A 19,837-nucleotide genomic window follows, 5' to 3' on the forward strand; every position below is an offset into this window, starting at 1 on the left:
TCTCCAGCAAGGCTCCCCACCAGCCACCCCTCACCCCACCTAGAAACCGTCTTCTTCCCTCAAACACACCACACGCCACCCTTTTTCATCCTTGCCATCAAGTGTCCTCCTCCCAAGGTGCCCTGCCTCCCCCAGGTCTCTCGTTTCTCCCCTGGCAAACTCAGAGTCCCCCTTCCGGACGCAATGCTGACACCACGCCCACAATGCTTTCTAGGGCACCCCGCTCTGTTCACAGCGTTCTCCCCGTCGCAGTGCCCACTGTCGTGGTCTGTCCCCGTGGTCATCCCCACCACACTGCGAGCAGGGGCTGTGTTCTGCTCATCGAGGCTTTGCTAGTATCTTGCGTGCAACAGGCAATGGCTCGGAGACTTTATCAACTGCTTGTGATACTTCTGTCCTCGCTTTTACCCTAGTGCCTGGCTGTGCCATCTGTCCCTTCTATGACAGCTTTTGTTTTCTTTGGTTTGTCCTACCCGGTAGGAATTGTCCCTTAAGCTTCAAAACCCTGATGGCTCATAACCTGGCTCTAAGAAATGTGTCGGACCCTTGAAAAAGCAGGTCTATCCAGAAATCTATTCTGGGGCCTATATTCAGCTACCAGAGCAGGAGTTGCCAGAGCTGGTCATGTTAAAATGAGGTCAGGCACAGAGATTTAGGTCTGGAATGTTCTCCTCAGTCAGACAAACATCCTTTGAGAATGAGCTTCCCACCTCCTGCACTTTCTTCTTTGCCCCAGTGGAATCCTTGAAGGGTCAACTGAGGTTTTCTCTGCCCTGTCCCTTCAGGGCAGCAAGGACCCTACGGGCAAAAGAATGCAAGAAACAGCTCCCATTTCCCACAAGCCCTCTTCTTGGCCAGCGGTGGGAAAACACCAGGGTTGGTGAACACGGACGGGGCTGTGCTGCTGCCACCATCACAGACGCCTCCTGAGCAAACAGGCCATCAGAGGGTGCCCCCTGCGCCACCAGAGCTACTCAGAGAGCGGTCACCCATCCAACAGCAGCCCTGGCCCAGAGCTGCTGAGTCAGAAGGGCTGCGGCCCAGCAATCCTGCCCCACCAGGCACATGTGACAAGTGCAGTTAAATTTGGGAAGCACCACCCACGATGCACCCGACCCCACCCCCGCTCTGAATCATTCCAGGGTTTGATCCACTTTGCAAAGGAGGCTTTTCTTTTCTAAAGAGGCTGCACCCACTGGGATGAGCACAGGGCTCCCGAGCCACCAAGGTGAGAACTTCGTGTGCAAACAGGAGACCAGAGGCCTCGGAACTGAGAAGCTGTGAAAGGGAGCTTTAAAACGGACAAGGAAATTAGCTCAGCCTCCAGCCCTGAGGAAGTTGGATCAAACTAAAGACATCTGGCCAGTCTCTGCAAATATCTACTCCTCAGAGAGGCCCGTGGAGTCCCCCACTTCTGCCACCAATCTCCCCCTCCATCTCTTAATCCTACTATAATTTTCTTCCATGGCACTCATCACTTCTGGGAATTGTACGTGTATCTGTTTTTTATTGTCAGTCTCCACAAGTAGAATATAAGCACAAGAGCAGGAATCTTGTGTTTGGTTCACTTCTATAGCAGCAGGGCACAGAGTAGAACCCAGCACAGAACACGGCTTAATCAATATTTGTTGAATGAATGAGTTAATGAGTGGATGAATGACAGCACACATAATCCAGTAGTGCAAGGACCACGTCTGGCTTGCTTACCTCTGTGAGCTCACCACTGGCTCCCCGGTGCCAGAACACTGCCTGATAAGCAGGCAGACACTTAAATTCTCCTTGAATTGATGAGAGAGGTGCAAGCACGTTTTTAAACCACTAGCCCCAACACTGACACTGTACTTCATCCAGACCACACTTTATCAGACCGAGAAGTTAACCAGGGCATTGCTCAGTGCATGTGTATAGGGAGCCAAGGGGATGCTGAAAATTTTAAAGGTTGACAAACACTGTTTCAGAAGTATGGCTTGGCATTCGGACAGAGGTTAAAACCTGGAGAACCCAAGGCAATAAACGACTCCAGCACCCTCGAGGAGGACCGCAGCTTTTAGGGCACTTGTCTTCCTCCCCACTCACCCACTTCCTGGTTCCAAATACCATTATTGGCCATCACACCAGTCAGAGGCCAACCAAACTCCATTATAATGCACAGATGGTACCTTTGCTTGCACTTAGGTTAAATTTAGAATTCAAGTGTACTTATGTGGGGAAAACAACACAAGGCAAATGTTTTTTAATCAAGTGGTTTATTTTTTTTTCTCGAATAGGAACTTAAGTTTGTTCAATGGTCACTGACTTTGCCACAGAAAAACCTTCCAAAGTGATAGGAAAATAAGCCAAAAGGATCTGACCTTGCCAAGTGTCCACTCAAACAATAAGCCTCTGGTGCTGAGCACTTTCAGTAAACCCAGGGATCCGACAGGGCGGGGTGGGGTAGGGGGAGGGCAGGGGCAGGAGGGAGAGAGGAGGGAAGCTGAGGACTTGACAGTACGAAAGGGAGTCACAGGAAAGGGTCTTTGGGAGGAACCAATTACCAAGAGAGTCAAATTATTTAAAGTTGAAATAAGTGAGAATTTATTCACAACATATGCAGATCTACAAGAGTGATAATGCAGGTGGCCGGAAAGGGGGCACTTAAAAATAACAGTGACATGGAAGCTGGGGTTTCCAGCATGCCGGATACTGGTCAGAACACAGCAAAATTCAAATCCCTCTTGGTCCCTTTTGGTTCCCTTTATTCTTCCTCAGAACATCAGCAATTATTTTTAAAAGGGGAAGATTTATGTCTTTTTCCTCAAAAAAGATTTTACCAATTTTCCAGTGGTAATGGAAGGTAAGTTTCAGGCTACCTCAGCCCCTTGTCGTCAAACCCCCCTTTGGTGTTTCTTTTTAGACAGAAGATTTGTATTAGCAGAGCCCTGAATATATATATACCAATTTCCAGAGATTTCCAGTTGAAGAAGTACTAGGTGATTCTTTATCCGCCGCCCCTTTTTTTTTTTGCCCTAATCCCGTATGTTTGTTACTGTAGAGCAGAAAACCTTGCAGTTCCAGTGCTGTCTCGCCCATACACATTGTGCAGCTATTTTTGTGTTGATTTTCAGGCCCACAATACAGGTGGGCAAAATGCACGTGACAAGGAAGTGAGCTATATGGTTGGAAGATTGGTGACATGCTTTGTCCTGCAGGTTATCGAGGCATCTCAGAAGCCAAGGGCTATGAGCACCCCTCAGACTTCCATTAGCCAGTCATTAGTACCCACCCCACCCCATGCTTACACAGGCCCCAACCCCGGGCTGGTCTCCTCTTCTGCAGTAAGTGCATGAATGGGCCGTCAGAATGTTCTCGAATTTTCTCCCAGTGTTTCCTTCTTTCTGCCCAGGACATACTCCCCGCTGTAGCCATGAGGGCGGATCTTCAACTCCACAAAAGGAATGGAGAATTCATGTCCTTTCCATGGCTCCCAGTTCACCCCCTACATTAAATAAATAAGTAAATAAAATAAATAAATAAATAAAACAAATAAATAGGGCTTCCCTGGTGGCGCAGTGGTTGGGAGTCCGCCTGCCGATGCAAGGGACGCGGGTTCGTGCCCCGGTCCGGGTGGATCCCCGTGAGCCATGGCCGCTGAGCCTGCGCGTCCGGAGCGTGTGCTCCATAACGGGAGAGGGCCACAACAGTGAGAAGCCCGCGTACCGCAAAAAATAAATAAATAAATAAATAAGCCAACATCAAGAAGAGGCACCTGGGAGAGGGTGGGGTGGATTACGGTACCAAAGAATGTTTCTTTGCCAGGGAAACTACTCCCTCTCTGCTTACGGGAGAGACTAGGGTATTTATAAAGGCAGTGAGACAGGAATCTAGAAGCGTGCTCCCTCTGCTGGGCAGCTGAGGTTAGACAGGCTGACAATTTGGAAGTCCCCTGTGGTTGGAGGATGGGGGGCGTGAGCCCAGGAGGCGGGTGAGGCCAGAGCAGCAGCAAAGGTAACGCGGGGTCAACCTGGCCAGCAATGATCGAATTATCTTTGCCTCACTTTTCCTTTACAAAAAATTAAAGGCAACAGTAAACATATTAATTGGCCAATTGTGGAAAATCATTTTCAGTTTAGACTGTTTAGATATTAGCTCTGGGGTAATAAATAGTCTGCTGAAAACTAAATCTCATTTTACGACTTTTGATGGGTGAGCACAATAATATTTAATTCACTTAATAACCTTGCAACCTGGCCAATAAAGAGCCCAAGTGACCAACTTTATGTATTTTAATTTGTGAGGTAAATAATAAACAAGAAGCTAAATGCCTTGCAAACTGTGAAAAGCCCATTAAGCAGATGAATGTCTTTTATTAGCAAATATGGGGATGGTTTAGGGCATGCTGGCTGCTCATTTCAAATATTTGATCTCTGGTCACAGGCTTCCCTGAGTCAGCCCACATGCTGCCACCATGATTCACGGGCACACCCTCCATGGCTCCCCTGGGGACAAATTTCTTCTTCCCTTTGAAAAATCACATAAGGATTGGGAGTCCCTGCTGCCTGGTTAGGACCAAAGGAATCAAAATGTACCTAGACTTCAGATGTACTAATATTTACAGTCATATTGGTACACTATGTATGAGTTCTGGGGAGAGGTGGCTTCCTGAAGGCTAGGATCAAGATCTAGGATGGGAAATGAGAAACCCAGGAAGGGGAGAGTTCATGGAGGGGATGGATTCATGATGGGTAGGAACAAAGATGCAATTTTTAAGAAGCTGTGAGGGAGCAGGCAGGAGATGCCTGGAAGCTGGCGAGGAATCACTACGATGTTCCCGGGGCAAGAGGATTCAAGAAATCACTGATTGGAAAGTTGCAGAGCAAGGGAGCGGGGGAGGAGCCCTCGCCAGCTCCTGGCCCTGTGTGCACACTCCTGAACTGGAGAAACCAGTTAGCACAACGCTCTGGGCAGACTTTGGGTGGCTCTGGATGAAGTGGATCCAAGGGTGAGTCTGACATAAGACAGAAAACTTTGTTTTCCCCGTGATCAAAGAACTGAGAAAAATAGCTCTGGTTTAACTGGATGAACGACTAGAAAGAATTCTGAAGTGTCTGTTACGGATAAAATGTTTGTGCCCCTCCCCCGCCAAATTGCATATGTTGAAGCCCCGACCCCACAACATGACGGTATTTGGAGATAGCGCCTTTGGGAGGTAATTAGGGTTAGATGATGTCATGAGGGTAGGTCAACCATGGTGGGATCAGTGCCCTTATAAGAAGAGAAGGACAGACCAGAGCTCTCTCTCTCTCTCTCCACACTATGTGAGGATGCTGTGAAAAGGTGGCCATCCACAAGCCAGAAAGAGCTCTCATCAGGAAATGAATCTGCTGGGAACTTGATCTTGGACTTCCCAGCCTCCAGAGCCATGAGAAATAAATGTCTGCTGTCTAAGCCATGCCGGCTATATTATTTTGTTACAGCAGCTTGAGCTGACCAAGACAGTGTCCATGTGTGAACTCGTAAAGTGAGATGGTGTGGGACCCATATCATCTCTATTAAGTGGTGGGCAGCCTGAGTACCTCCCTGCACTGAGTAAGGGTACAGCATTGGTGGGAATGTAGAGTGGGGAGGGGCTGCAGCAGATGGGCAGGGAGGGCCTTGACCTCAAGGCCATGGAGCCTGGAGAAGAAGTCTTACTGCCCTGACTGCTGGCATCAGAAGGAGAGGGTCAGCCAAACCAGTCTGGAGGGTGTCACTCTAGGAACACAATATGGGAAAAGCCTGGGACAAAAAAGATGTTCACCTGTCACCTACCTCACTATGCTTGGTCTCCCCGTATCTGCCATTAGGGTTGGCCAAGTGGCAGTTCTTGTACCACCAGCCGCCATGATGCGTCAGGGCACAGTTGCTGAGGGCGATATCATTGTCTCTGTCAAAGGTTGTAAACTTCCATCCATTGTGGTAAGTAAGAGCGTCCCCTGCAGGAGAGAAGACATGAGAGGGGAGAGCCCAAGTTTCATCCCTGAGGGCGTGATCAAACTCTGGCCTGAAAGAGGACTGGGGGCAGGAAAACCTCCAAGCATGAAAACGCCAGGGATCCAGTCCGTTAGGCCACAAGGAGCCACTCTTTTCTCAAAATCGCCAAGATGAGAACACGGTAAGGATGAACAGATTCTCTTTCCGGGCTTGTCACCCAAACTTCAGGCCTGTTTCTCCAATAGCTTTAAAAGCATTTTCACTTAGAGGCTTCACAGTAAAATATCCAAAACCAAACTCCTCGACGCTCCCCATAGTACCTGACCACCCTCACACAACTAACCCCCTTTCTGTGCTCCTGTCTCTGCTTGAGCATCCTCCCAGTCACCAGACTGGGTCCCCCCGAGCCACATCTGACAATCCTGTGTACCCCATTATCAAGCCCTTCCTTCTGCAGATCACTCCTATACACCCCTGCACCCACGGCTGCCACCCTGGGCTGTTCTCGTCTCTCTCCAGGCCTGTGTTAACACAACAGCTTTCCTAGCTCTTCCGAAGCTTAAGCGTCCACTTTCATCATCTCAGGCCTACGTCCTCCCACGTGGAGTGAATTCCTCCTCCTGGCTTTTCAGGCCTGTAACTTGGCTGTACCCTTTGCACAATCTCACAGCCCACTAGCCGCACAGGCGCCCTCCACGTGTGAAGTGGACGCATCCATCTTCCATGCCTCTGCTCACCTGTTTCTCTCTGCCCTTCATCATTCCAAAGCCTCACCATTCCTCAAAGCCCAGCTCAACCCCACTCCTGAGGAAGATTCTCCTTATTAATCCTCCCACACACACACACACCTGAACTTCTAGGGACCTTCTGGGCACATAGGTACAATTAAGTGCTTCGTTAATCCTATCTAGAAATCTGCCTTAATTATTTTACTTGTATTCTACTATTTCCCCATCACATTTGTCATCCTTTTGTAAGTTTACTTTTTAATTCAGCTCATAAAATGCAATAAGGGCTCATATCAATCCCAAGCGTAATCAAGTTCTGTTCCTACAATAACAATACTTCCATTTAATCTGATCTCTGAGTTACCCATCACCTTCACATATACATTCTCATTTGATGCCCACAGCAAGCCTGAGGGGTGGGTCAGGCAGCTCTTAATCCCATAAGGAAACAAACTCACAGAGGTTAGACTCTAGGAATTTGTCACGGTCCCACAGTCCACAAGCAGCAGAGCCAGGACTCAAATCTCCGACCTGAGACTCCAAGCCCAGAGTTCCTTCTGAGACACCGATCCACAGGAAGCTTCCTTATTTCAACAGCAGGCTTTGATTATGCCTAACAAGGACGAGCTGTCTCTGACCATCTACAGCAGTGGTTCTCAACGTGGACCCTGACCTGCCAGCAGCTGCAGCACCTGGAACTTGTTAGAAAGGCACAGCCCCAGGTCCACCCCAGACACACAAAGCCGGAAACTCCACCGTCATACCCTGCAGTCTGTGCTTTAACAAGCCCTTCAGATGCCAGCTAAAGATTGAGAGCTTTTGTCCTGCAACCTCATTCATTCATTCAGAAAAAAATATATGTATATAATACACACACACACTGCTATGCAAGAACGGCAGCCACACTGCTGAAGCCGAATGAGTGGTGGGCAGACGCCATGAAACCTCTCAGAATGTGGGTTCATCAGCTAATGTACAACAGCCCGAATTGGGGGAGTACAAGAGGAGGGATTTTACTGGCGGGGGATCAGTGTGTAATGTACAGAAGTTCCAATTTTATGACAGTCAAAGACTGCTTCACAGCACAGGGAGATCAGCTCGGTGCTTCGTGACCGCCTGGAGGGGTGGGGTGGGGAGGGGGGGAGGGAGGGAGATGCAAGAAGGAAGAGATATGGGAACATATGTATATGTATAACTGATTCACTTTGTTATAAAGCAAAAACTAACACACCATTGTAAAGCAATTATACTCCAATAAAGATGTTAAAAAAATAAAATAAAATAAAGAAGGGTGAAAAAAAATAAAATAAAAATGTATAATGTGTTTAAAAAAAAAAAAAAGACTGCTTCAATGATTCTGTTTAATCCCCTGCGGGGAGTGGGGCCTCACTTGTCAGTGAGGACAATTCACCTCCACAGAACAATATTCTGTCCCCCCGAGACCCATGGCAGGTGGCCAACCAATCCTCAGACACACAGAGCAGGAGACCCCAGCAGGAAGGACACGTTTTGCCTTACCTGCTGTGCCTCTGTATTTCCCAACTGTCAGCCTGTACCGCTCCTTGCTGGAGGCTACTCGGAAGGAGTCATATATGGCATAGGCAGATTCGTTGGCAGTCTGTAAGTCCACTCTCACCTCATAGCGGGTGGGCGTGCCTGTGGTGAGGTTGTGTAGCTTGTCGAGTCCTAAGAATCAGGAATGGAATTCCGGTAACCAATCAACCGGTGTGTGAGCACCCACCAGTGGCATCGGAGACTTTCACCCCGCAAAGCTGCCTTAGCCTTTTACCTCCTCTGCTAATGGGGGCCTTCCCTACACCATCTCTTCTGGGGGGCTCATTTTCTCATCCCATTATGTCTTTGGCACAGTCATGCTTCTGAGTGTGGAAACCACATCCTCTGGGAGGGAGCGGAGGGGTTAATTGTGGGATGAATCTGCCCCCACTGACTCCTTCTCTCTCAAGCAGAAGCTGTTCTATTTATCATCCTTGGTCTCACCAAGCGGGAGAGGAGATCACCTACTGACTCTAAGGTCACCGAAGGGACTTTTGTACCAAGCAAACCACAAACATCATCTACTCTATCAGACGCTGAGTATCCAGATTACGATTTTTTAATTCTTCATTTCCCAATTGATGCTTTTGGCTATTTCATTCTCTACGAACATCTGCTCCAGAATAGAGCAGACGTAAAAGGGAAAAAACAACAATGCCATAATGACTGGCATTACTAGCAGAACGTCAGGGACTCGTATGACCTCCCAGTGAGAGCCCAGAGTCCCGATCAATCAACTATTTTTCTCCTCCTGTGGTTTCTGAAAAGTTCAGGCTGCAGGCAGCTTGTGCGGGCCTTAGATGCAGCATAAAGCCCACCCACCTGTGACAGTCCCACCCTCTCACACGCCCAGAGCACATGAGAACCTTCCCAGCGACACGGCCACACCAACGCCCTGGTCGGCAGGCTCCTCAGAGAGTCCCTGTCGCTCGGAGCTCTTCCTGAACGTGGTGAGCTTCCGCAAGCTGCCTGACCAGCTTTTCAGAGGGGAGTCTCCTGTTTGCACCTCAGCCTTTATGCATGCTTAAAGGTCATACCAAGCCAGAACTCTCTCATGGGGTCCCCGAAGCCTTCCACGTAGGTCCGCCAGCGCTTGAAGAAATCCAGCTGCCCAGTGTTCCGCCTCTGGAAGACCTGAAGAGGGAGATGGACGTTTCCCTCTGACATACCTGAACAGACGTGGCTGAGTGACAGAGGGCAGCACAGTGGACTGGGGCTGCCCTGAGGATGGACAGAGGGGACAGAAGGGAAAACTGACAGACGTGGTGATGGACTGGAAGTGGAGCTGAGAGAAAGGAGAATGTCAAGACTGCCTCTCGTGGTTTGGGCACTCAGCCGATCGCTGGGAAAGGGGCTGTGAGAGAGGACAGTTTCTGCGAGTGCCACAGAGCTCATCTGGGGACCTGGTAAGTGTGAGTGACTTCTGAGGTATCCTGGTGAACAAAGATGCCATAGGAACCACTGAATGTAAGGGCTAGAGTTCTCAGGAGAGAGCCAGGCTGGACTTAGAAGGTGTACCTGTGTATCTGAGACAGTGCTGGGTGCTCAGCAAGTCCCCTTTCACTCTCCTCACCCCCTGAACACAGGGAGACTTTCTTTTTCAGCCTTTCTTGCAGCTAAGCTGGAACCATATGACTTGTTCCAACCACAGGACTGTAAACAGGAGCATAGCTTATGGGCTGGGGGTCTCCACACTCTCTCTTCCATTGCCCTGGGCCATGGTGCCACGGTGAAGGCCACATGATGACAGGGCAGGGCCACAAGCTGTGATCAGCCTGAATTCCTGAGTCACCACTGAGAAGTGACTTTGCACACGTGAGAAAAAACCTTTTATGGGTTAAATAATTGAAATTTGGGGTTGGTTTGCTACTGTAGCAGAGCCCATTCTATCCTAACTAACATGGAAAGCCACCAGGACGTAGAGAGGAAGATGAAGCCACTGGAAGGATGAGACCACCTGGGAAGAAAACAGGAACTGAAAAGAGAAAGTGGCCTAGAATGAAGCCTTGCAGACCCCGAGATATAAGAGCCACACACAGCAGGATAAGTTCATTAAGGCGAAAGGGGAGCAACTAGTGACGTGAAGGACAACTGGGAAAATGCGGAATCAGAAAGGCCGCTGGAGAAAGGTGTGCCCAATAGTATCAAATGCTGGTGAGAAGTCAGGGAGCACGAGGTCCAAACTGTCCACAGAATCTGGTGACACAGAATCGCCAGTGGCTTGAGCAAAGGCTGTGCTAGTGAGTGACAAGAGCAGAAGGCAAACCGGACGGGGCTGAAGAGTGAGTGAGAAGGGACAACGTGGAAACAGAGGTGCGACTGTTTCATGAGAGTACAGGCTGCTTTCTTTTCAAAACTTCCTCTATCTGAGGAAGGGAGGCAGTTCCAGTCAGAGTACATTGGATTCTTTTCTATGAAGTAAACCTAAAAAGTGCCTAAAAGCTAAACACACCTATGTATGCTAATTCCTCCTGGCCTTGAGGGCCACGCTAGACACCATCCTAGCTGACTTCACAAATGAGTCTGGAACTCCCCAAGGCTGGAGTGGCATCTTCCTCTCCGCCTCCTTTCCTTCGTGTTCATTCAAAAGCAGACGCCCAACACAAAATCCAATCCCACCCCCCTTTCCACCATGCTTCACACCACGTGCCTTGAAGTCGAGCACTTTATCTTGAATCTGATGAGGTAAACCTCCTGATACTTGAGCATTCTTGACACTTTTCTCTGGGAAGAGACGGGGAAGGAGGAGAGGGCAGCTTGCCCACAACAATGCCGAGAGCTCCGAGTGGGAGCTCACCGCCAGCTCCCTGTCTGCTGGCCCAGGAGGCACTGAACGAAGACGGCAATGGGTGGGAGTCCTGGCAGGGCGTTGGTGAGTCCATCATTTCTATTCCTGAGCCTCAGTCAGCTTGTTGTCCAACAGGTTAGAAGCGGGAAGGAGGTGTCTACCTCAGAGGTGCTGGGAGGACTCGTGAGACAGGACATGTGAAAAGGATACAGAGCCTCTGAGCAGAACTTAGGGATCGTCATGGCGAACAACGACCCACTGCACTAACACTGCTGTTCCCTTTCCCATCTTTTCACGTGTCCGTCTTTTAGAGATGTCCCCTTCCTTTACTGGCTTCCTTCGTTTCTTTTTTCATTTATTCACTTGTGTAACAATCACTTGTTGAGCATTTGTTAAGGGCTGACTCCAGGGCAAGAATATACAATGCCATTTTACAGATGTGAAAGTTCAGAAAAGCAAACAGCCAGAGTTACACAACTAACTATTCAGTGGCTGATGCAAAGATAAAACACTGCCTCCTCATCTTTCCATGAGAAAGCCTGAAAAAACCAGCTCTACTGACCCTGTTGTTCAAAAAGCATGTCGTAAGATTCTGAGGCTAACTGTTAATTTCCTAGCACCTGGGACTACTCCTGTATCACCGACACTGGAATCCTAGGGCAGATGTGGGCGCCAATGTTTGGTTCCACACACCTTGCATCAAATTCTGTTCCCACTGATATAATTAGTTATACTATAAGGTCAGGCTCAAATTTGATCCTGTCCTCCTGGCATTTGGTCTCTATCTCTAATCAATGAACACAGTGCCCAAGCATTTTTTAATTTGTTTTTTTCTTTGTTTGTTTTACTAATGCTTCAGCTTGGCTAGGGAAACTCCAAAAACATGGTTCTGATGCTCTTGGCATCACTGTTTAGACCCAGCTCTATACTTACTAGCAGTGTCCTTGGGCAAGTTAGTTAACCTTGACAAGCCTCACTTCTCTAAACTATTAGATCAAGATGTTAATAGCCCATTTGCCATTCTTTTAAATCAAGGCTTCAGCAAGGTCATCAATCATGATAAATCATAAAGTATAGGGGCCAGAGTCTGGCACATACATACAGATATAATAAGTGATTATTAGATCTCAATACATGTTAGCTTGCATTTTATGATATCAGATTCCAAATGAACTGACCCACAGGGATCATTTGTACATCTTGATCAGTCAGCCTTAACTGACTCAATCAGAATCTAGTCTATTCCCTTCTATGAGGTGAAAATACCTTATAATGAACTATCTGGGGTAACAAAAGCCCCTTAGCAAGTAAGTCTCAAAGGAGAAAAAAATCTCTTTCTGCCTGGTTCTACACAACAGAGCTTCACTGCCCTCTAGAACTTACTCACATTCCTGAATGCCTAAACCAAGAGGAAAGAACGAAAATCTCATTTAAGTGCCTGTGGACAGAGCCTCTCGTGTAGTCCTTAGGACTTGCAAGATGGAAAACAAAGACGGAAATACTTGAGACACTTAAGTGTTCCCTGAGGGTCTTCATTCCAGCCTCCCACCCATAGCCTCAGTTAACTCACAGCAGAGTCCTGGCCTGTTAATCAAATTGGGTTTCTGCTGCCTGGGATGGAGAAGAATCTCCTTAAAGGGATTTGAGAAGCTCAATTTAGAAGAGCAATGTATTCATAAGATGATCATCTTTCAATGACAGCAGACTCCTGAACCCCCCAAAACATGGAAACCGTCAGTAAAAGATTTGGTAGAGAAGTTTTCAGGACTCCGTATATTTTCTGGAGTGTGGTAGCTTTGAGGAGAACCCTATAGAATTTCAGTTCATATATTATCTTCAGGAGTCTGGGTGAGAAAACAAGACTTGGGAGGGGGTGGGGGACTGGCATTGTTTAGAACCCAGAGTGATTCTGTTATTTCTAGAACTGACGTCTGTGTTCCGGTAAAGGTCACTTGCATGGGCAAGATGTAGAAGGCAAGATCCTTGAGGTCAGGGACTTTTGTCTGTTTGGTTCACTGCTGGTTCTTGAGTATGTAAAACAGTACTTGACACATAGTAGGCACTCAATAAATATTTGTGGAAAAATCATGGTTACTCCCAGGCAGACAGACTAGCAGGTCTCTTTCGAAAGCTTGCCCTAGACACACATCTCCTGCCCTGTGCGAGGCTGGCTTTCAAAAAGGTTGCACTGGACGGTACAAACATCCTGCCAGTGGGCATCTATGGGCACAAACACAGGGAACTGGCTTCAAGCCTGAAGGGACAGAATGCTTAGAGCTACAATGGTGCTGATGAGAAGCAGCAGGTACAGCCCTGTGAGTCTGGTCAGGTGGAAGGCCTCCCACGTTACATTCTGTTCCATTATTTTTTATAAATCAATCAGGAATTTCCCCCATCCAATCCCATTACTGCCTTTCAGCCATCAGATGCAGCTGTGTGGATAATAAGTTTTCTTCTTTGCTGCTTATTAGATGGTATCATTTTATCAGTGGCTGTTCAAGTGTCTTTGGTTTTGCAGGCCCCTGAGCGAATGTGTAAATGAACATAGTTGGAGCTCTATGAGATCATGCTTTCTCCTCCCCACAGTGAGTGGTGGAAGCACAGTGGGTAGGACTGCAGGCTGGTTTGGAGCAGTGAGAGCCTCTCTCTGTTCGGGTACAGGAAGAAGGGGGTGGGGGAGATGGAAAGATCAGATTGAAACTCTCAAAAGCAGCTCATCATATAATTGGATCAGGTAGATGCAATCAAAGAAGGTACCATGTGGTTTACTGGTCCACAGAGAGTAAAACCTCCACACGGAAGAGGGACAGTCAGAACATTGTCAAGTTTCCTTCTCTCAGGTTTTAGCCTTTCGTATCAAAGTTCCAAAGGCCTTGCTTCTGTACTGTGGAGCCAGGATACAGAACTTGGACAACGGCTCCAATTCAGAGGACTGAGCCCACAAAGAGGCCATGTGTTTCCATCTTGGATGGCCTGAGATGACCCACTGGGAAGACCAATGACCCAGGAGGCTGGAGTCCTAAAATCTGGTCCCAACTTTGTTATTAACTCATGTGATTTAGCCAAGGCACTTCTCCTCTTGGGCTTCAATTTACCTATAAAATATGAACAATAATCTCTCTCACTTACTCTATAGCTTATGTGTGAGGGTCATGTTTATGAGAGTGCTTTGCACAGAGTAAAATGTAGGTTAACACATGTGTAAAGGGCATTAGTAGACAGTGATAAACCCACAGGCCTTCCCAATCATCAGCCTTAGTTTACAAAGCCTGCTCTACCCCAGGAGTGAAGTACTTCGGGCTCTATTCTGCCAGTGGGGTGGGATCTCTTTAAAAACAGCAGCAAGCCACCAAAGCTCCTCCCTCCCATGTATGAAGAAGAAATAGAGCTTCCTGGCCTGAGAAACAAGACACTGCCCAGGGCTCCGTGTGACTCACGATCCAGCCGCCTCCATCCGTGTCCATGTCACAGTACACCTGCAGGGGCCGACTGGCATCCCCGTGCAGGTAGACGGTGTAGAGACCACTGGCAACGTTGCTATTCTGCTGAACTTGACTGCAGTCCGAAGGGTGTGGAAAACGGGCACCAACTGGGAGCCAAGCAGAGGGACAGTGTCGTTAGGAGAAGGGCGAGGGAGGAGGGGAGTGGGGCTTGTCCCCTATTTTAACATTATTATGTTTAGAAATTATTTTGGAACCTCCTACTACTTTGCTTCTTCCAACTCTTCACTCACGTCTTTTTTTTCTCACTCATTCTGCTCTCATGAAACCCTCCAAATGTATTAGAAATAAGGTCAAGTTCACATCATTTCCTCCTCCTCCGACCCAACTCCTCTCTCACCAAATAACACTATTTCACTCCCCTCCTTCGTCTCTCTACCATGGGATGGATTTCTTTTGAACTCATGACCCCCCTTCCATTTCCCCCTGTCTAGAGAAATCCAGAATCCTGTAGCCACTTGCTCTTCCTTGGACACCTCTTCTGGCCTCTCCAATGCTTGTCCTCCACTGCATTCTTATGCAGAGTGCACGAGCTCACGTTACCTGTGGAAAGGGTGGTGGATACACTCCTGCTCCGGCGATCACCCTTAAAGGCAACCAAGGAGACAGGGAGGGTGACACCCTGCTCAAGGCCTTGCAACTCAAACCTCTGGTCCCCTCTTCCAAGCTGCACCTCCTACCAAACAAAGGAGACAGTAGACATTCATTTATCGCCCCCAGCACCCTAGGTGTCAATAGTATTCCCTGGTGCTAATGACAGAAGCTACCTGGGAGGGTAGAGTTTTGTCTCTTTGAGGGCTCATTGGCAACCCAGAATCCAAGTAGGTTCTAGCTGCTTCTCTGAAGGGCTGTGCCATGGAGATTCAGCACTTCTGGGAGCTCTAGCTGGAAACCAGCACCTGGCACTGCCACTGGGAGAGCACCCACTAGGTGTCCTGGCGACCTCTGCCCCCCAAATACATGCTGGGGCACCAACCTCAGCCACCACTGGAAGAAACAGGCTGGCAACACCAGGCTGAGAAGTTAATGGGAAGGTGAAGCAGGCTATGGTTATCTGTGAGGCAGGGAGATAGTTGGTTTTTCAATAACCTTTCTTCTGAAACTGTCTTACTTGCTCTATAAACATAGGGTGAACTTTCCTGGCAGGACTGTCATAAGCATTAACTGAGATAATGAATAAATCAAGGGGCCCTTCCTTTTCTCCTTCCTCTCTTCTTTTTTCCTTGTGAAGGAGAGAGAATAATAACTTCCCACTTGGACAAGTTACGAAAATGTGCTGGACTTCAGATTCCAGACGGGAGGTATAATTCTTGAAATAAGGGTTAATCAATTCATTCAAAAAATACTTATCGAACACCAACCAAGTGCTAAGTTTCAAGCACTTTAGATACAAGGATAGTCAAAACAGACAAAAATTCCCTGTCCTCATGGTGCTAACATTTATTGGGGAAGACAGACATTAAACCAAATAACATGGAGCAGATTGTGTGGCCAGCAGATATGTGACGGTCAGCTAGGAAGGAGCAGGCACAAAGGTTAGTCCTATAAAATGAAACCACACGGGACTTCCCTGGTGGCACAGTGGTTAAGAATCCGCCTGCCAATGCGGGTTCGAGCTCTGGTCCACAAAGATCCCACATGCCGCGGAGCAACTAAGCCCTTGAGCCACAACTACTGAGCCTGCGCTCTAGAGCCCGCAAGCCACAACTACTGAAGACCGCGCACCTAGAACCCGTGCTCCACAACAAGAGAAGACACAGCAATGAGAAGCCCATGCACTGCAACAAAGAGTAGCCCCCGCTCGCCACAACTAGAGAAAGCCCGAGCGCAGCAACAAAGACCCAACACAGCCAAAAATAAACAAATAAATAAATTTATTTTTTAAAAAATGAGACCACACATAAATTGTTCACAGATGACCAAGTTTAGCATTGTCCCTTGCACATAGGTGGTGATCAATAAGGATCAACGTGTTCATCGGCAGGTTGCCATGGGGCCACCTATCAAGCTGGCTGGCCCAAGTGAGTTGCTTCACAGGGAGGCTGGGCAGGGGCAGAAGAGAAAAGACAAGGAGCATCCAGTACCTTGACAGTGCCATCTGGGAATTGGTAGGTCAGAATATAGCCATCGATCTGAGCAGAGGGGGGTGTCCAGGTCAATACCCCACCAGACTGTGTTACAGCAGACGGATGAAGGTTTTGGGGAGGGTCAATGTCTGTATATAAAACACCAAGTAATTATTATTACTAAGGTAATGAGAAAAGGTAATTTTTGAGGTGTTGGCTTATGTTTTCTCCCTATATATTCTCCCATTTTTCTTCCTCCCATCAAGCAGGTAGCAGGCTCCATTCTTCCTTGCAACAAGGCCTTTAGGATCCGTGTTTCTAAAAGTATAAACCCACCGAGTACAAGAGGATTAAGGAACAGGGAGTTGGGTGAGTCCCAGAGGGAGTGAACCTGGGCTCCCACCTCCCCAGCAGATCTCCAGAGAGCAGTGGGTATGAGCAATCTCAATCAGCAGACAGATTCCCTGAGATCGCAGGGCTCCCAAAGTGGCAAGGAAGGATGAGGGAAGGCAGATCTGGAAGGTCCCTGCACACAGAGGCACTCAGCAAACAGCTACCCAGAAGGATGACCGAAATACTGGATGGGACTCCCTGGCCTTGGAAAACCACCCAAGACCTTACATACAGCCCTGGGGAAGGAGCGTGACCCTAAATTTCCTGAGATTTCCAACTAACCAGCAGAATGGGAGCTTATGATGGAAATTAAGTTGGTATAGAAATATAAAGTTTGGGGAATTCCCTGGCAGTCCAGTGGTTAGAAGTCCATGCTTCCACAGAAGGGGTCCCAGGTTTGATCCCTGGTCAGGGAACTAAGATCCCACAGCCCCATGGTGGCATAGCCAAAAAAAAAAAAAGAAAAGAAATATAAAGTTCTATGTCTTATATAACTAAGTATGCAGTCTAAGATGCATGCCCTGTACAGAATGGGAAGCGGGGGAGGTGCTTGTATAAAGGAGGAGAGAAAGGAAGAAAGGGTAGTAGAGATGTAGGAAAACCAGAGATTTCTTCTGGCTCCTATGCACTTTCCCACTCAAACACCAGAGGGAAAGTGTGGGCGCGTGTGTGCACTGTAGACCAGGAAAACTAAATCTCAGCAAAAATTCTAGTCAACACCACAATAATTGGTCAGATTCTTTTAACCAAACAAGATATGAATGGAAATTTCCATTTTGAAAAATCATTATCATAGGAGGTGATTTTAATTTAGAAGTTTCCAAAAAAGATGTCTCCAAGCTATTTTCTACCCAGTAGCATTTCAGCTGAGAACTGAATTGCAGTATTTTAATAGAAATCAGGCAGCTCTCGCTTTGAATTAGGATATTTTGACAAATTTTGAGCTTCTGTAACATCAGCTTAGTGTGACTTTCTAAAACATAATATCTGGTATGGATTTTCTTCCATCCATCACACGGAAAAACTGAATTTCCTGCTTTCAAAATCAAAGCAAAACCTTAACTATTTAAATATCTCAAGTTGGCTTCTGCCACCTCTTTGACTGCCCACCCATCCCTGGGTTATGAACTTCAGATGTCGTCTTAGTTATTTCCACATTTCTGCAAAGTAGAAAGAGGAAATATTTTTGTCTTTAAAAATGGGGAAAGTGAAGCAAAGAGAAGATGAAGAAGGAAGAGTGGAAAGAAGGAATAAAGGAAAGAAGAAGAGACAGGAAGACAGAGAGAGAGGGGAAGGAGGAAGGGAGGGAAGGGGAGGGGAGAAGGAAGGACGAAGGTGCTGGTTGCCTCGGGAGAGCGGCACTGGGTGTCAGCACTGGGATGTGGACAAGAGGTTTTCTTTCTACATATCTTTGTTTAGTTTGAAAAATTTTACTATCAGCATGTATTACTTTTTTGATTAAAAACCCACGCATGGCGTACTCGGCCACACAGGGGACGGCCCAGGCCTTGCCCAGACTGTCTAAAGAGGCCCACGGATGTCAGGGTGGGCTCAGTGATCCCGTCAGGTCCCTCTGAGGCCTGATCGTGGTGATGCTCGGCGACACCAGGGGCCTCATCACGCACAGAAAAGACAAGCAGTCCAGGCCCCATTGGTCGCCAACGGTAGTAAGGGGATGAAGATGCTCCACCACTGCCCCCAGTCTGGAGATGGAAGCAGAAGAGGCTCCTTGCCTCCCTCCTCCCTAAACTGAGGCCCAGCCAGGTTCTCATAGCCAGGGCAGAGAGCCTGGGAGCTTGGCTGGGTGAGGCGGGGTAGGAAGGGAGGCTACCTTTTGCGCAGCCATCTTGAAGAGTCACACAGTCTTACTTTCACACCACTTCCTCTACACTCTTTCATCTTCATCTGAACTGTCCTGTCAACATACATTACCTTAAAAAGGTGAAAAGGGAAGCACGTTGAAGAATGCCCACAGGTGAAACACTGTGTTCCCTGCTCCGCTCCCCAGCCGATGTGGAGGAAGACTGTTTCCTGATAGGAGTGAAGAGTTTGATGCCCCCCGTCGTCCCTGACAGTACCTGTCGGGGCTGTGGTGTCGGCCTTCCTGCTCTCCCGGTCCCCCTTCTGGGCCCACACGTGCACCATGTACTCCACGCCCGGCCTCAGGCCCGTCAGGACGGCGCTGCTCTGCTCCTTCCCCACCGGAACCTCCCCGGAGTCTCCTTCAGCAGAGGTGTAGCGCACCAGGTACCTGTCAATCACGGCCTGCACCGGGTCCCAGGAGACGGTGGCCGTGTTCTCTGTCACCTGGCCGGTCACCAGGTTTTTGGGGCTGTCAATGTCTGAAAGGAAAAATGCTGATCAATATGCACTATTTATAGGCCACAGAGTGCGGAAGCTCACAGCCATTTTTCTTGGGGTGACACCCTTTCATGTTTTGTGGTTTTTCCATCTTGCATGCTCTAACTGCATCATGGACATATGTCTTCTCTCCCCAGGAAGACTCTGACTCCTCAAAGAGAAGGCACAGTAGACCAAAGTCTAAGCATCTATACTATTACCTCTACCAAGAGTTTAGCAAAACAAATTTCTTTTTTCATTTTATAAGCATATGTCAAAACACCCACTAGATGTAAGGCATGGGACCAGGCAGGGTGCAGGGTCCAGTTCAAGAAGACATGGTCTCTGCTCACAAGCAGCTAATATTGATAATTTTGTTTCTAGCATCATGTCAACGAAGACCTCCCATTTCATACAAGAAGGTTCTACTAGCCAGGTGCAAATGTAAGCTCCCAGAGGAAGAGGGCTGTATTCTACTCCCGCGGGGTTCCCACTGCCTAGTAAGGAAAAGGGCTCATG

General features: G+C 48.0%; 1 protein-coding gene across 1 annotated transcript in view; it reads right to left on the reverse strand.

Annotated features, from left to right (window-relative positions):
• Positions 1–2,553: 2,553 nt before the first annotated feature.
• TNN (tenascin N) overlaps positions 2,554–19,837 on the reverse strand; it is a 53,020-nt gene continuing 35,736 nt past the window's right edge. Inside the window, exons 11-18 of the mRNA XM_029230064.1 lie at positions 19,057–19,320; positions 16,604–16,734; positions 15,063–15,195; positions 14,457–14,608; positions 9,269–9,365; positions 8,196–8,363; positions 5,788–5,951; positions 2,554–3,475 (exon numbers count right to left, since the gene is read on the reverse strand). Coding sequence (XP_029085897.1) covers positions 3,335–3,475; positions 5,788–5,951; positions 8,196–8,363; positions 9,269–9,365; positions 14,457–14,608; positions 15,063–15,195; positions 16,604–16,734; positions 19,057–19,320 — 1,250 coding nt within the window. The 3' untranslated portion in view covers positions 2,554–3,334. The remainder of the gene's footprint in view (positions 3,476–5,787; positions 5,952–8,195; positions 8,364–9,268; positions 9,366–14,456; positions 14,609–15,062; positions 15,196–16,603; positions 16,735–19,056; positions 19,321–19,837) is intronic.

The sequence above is a fragment of the Monodon monoceros genome, unplaced genomic scaffold, assembly GCF_005190385.1.
Source record: "Monodon monoceros isolate NGI ecotype Baffin Bay Population unplaced genomic scaffold, NGI_Narwhal_1 Super_Scaffold_18, whole genome shotgun sequence".
Lineage (NCBI taxonomy): Eukaryota > Metazoa > Chordata > Mammalia > Artiodactyla > Monodontidae > Monodon > Monodon monoceros.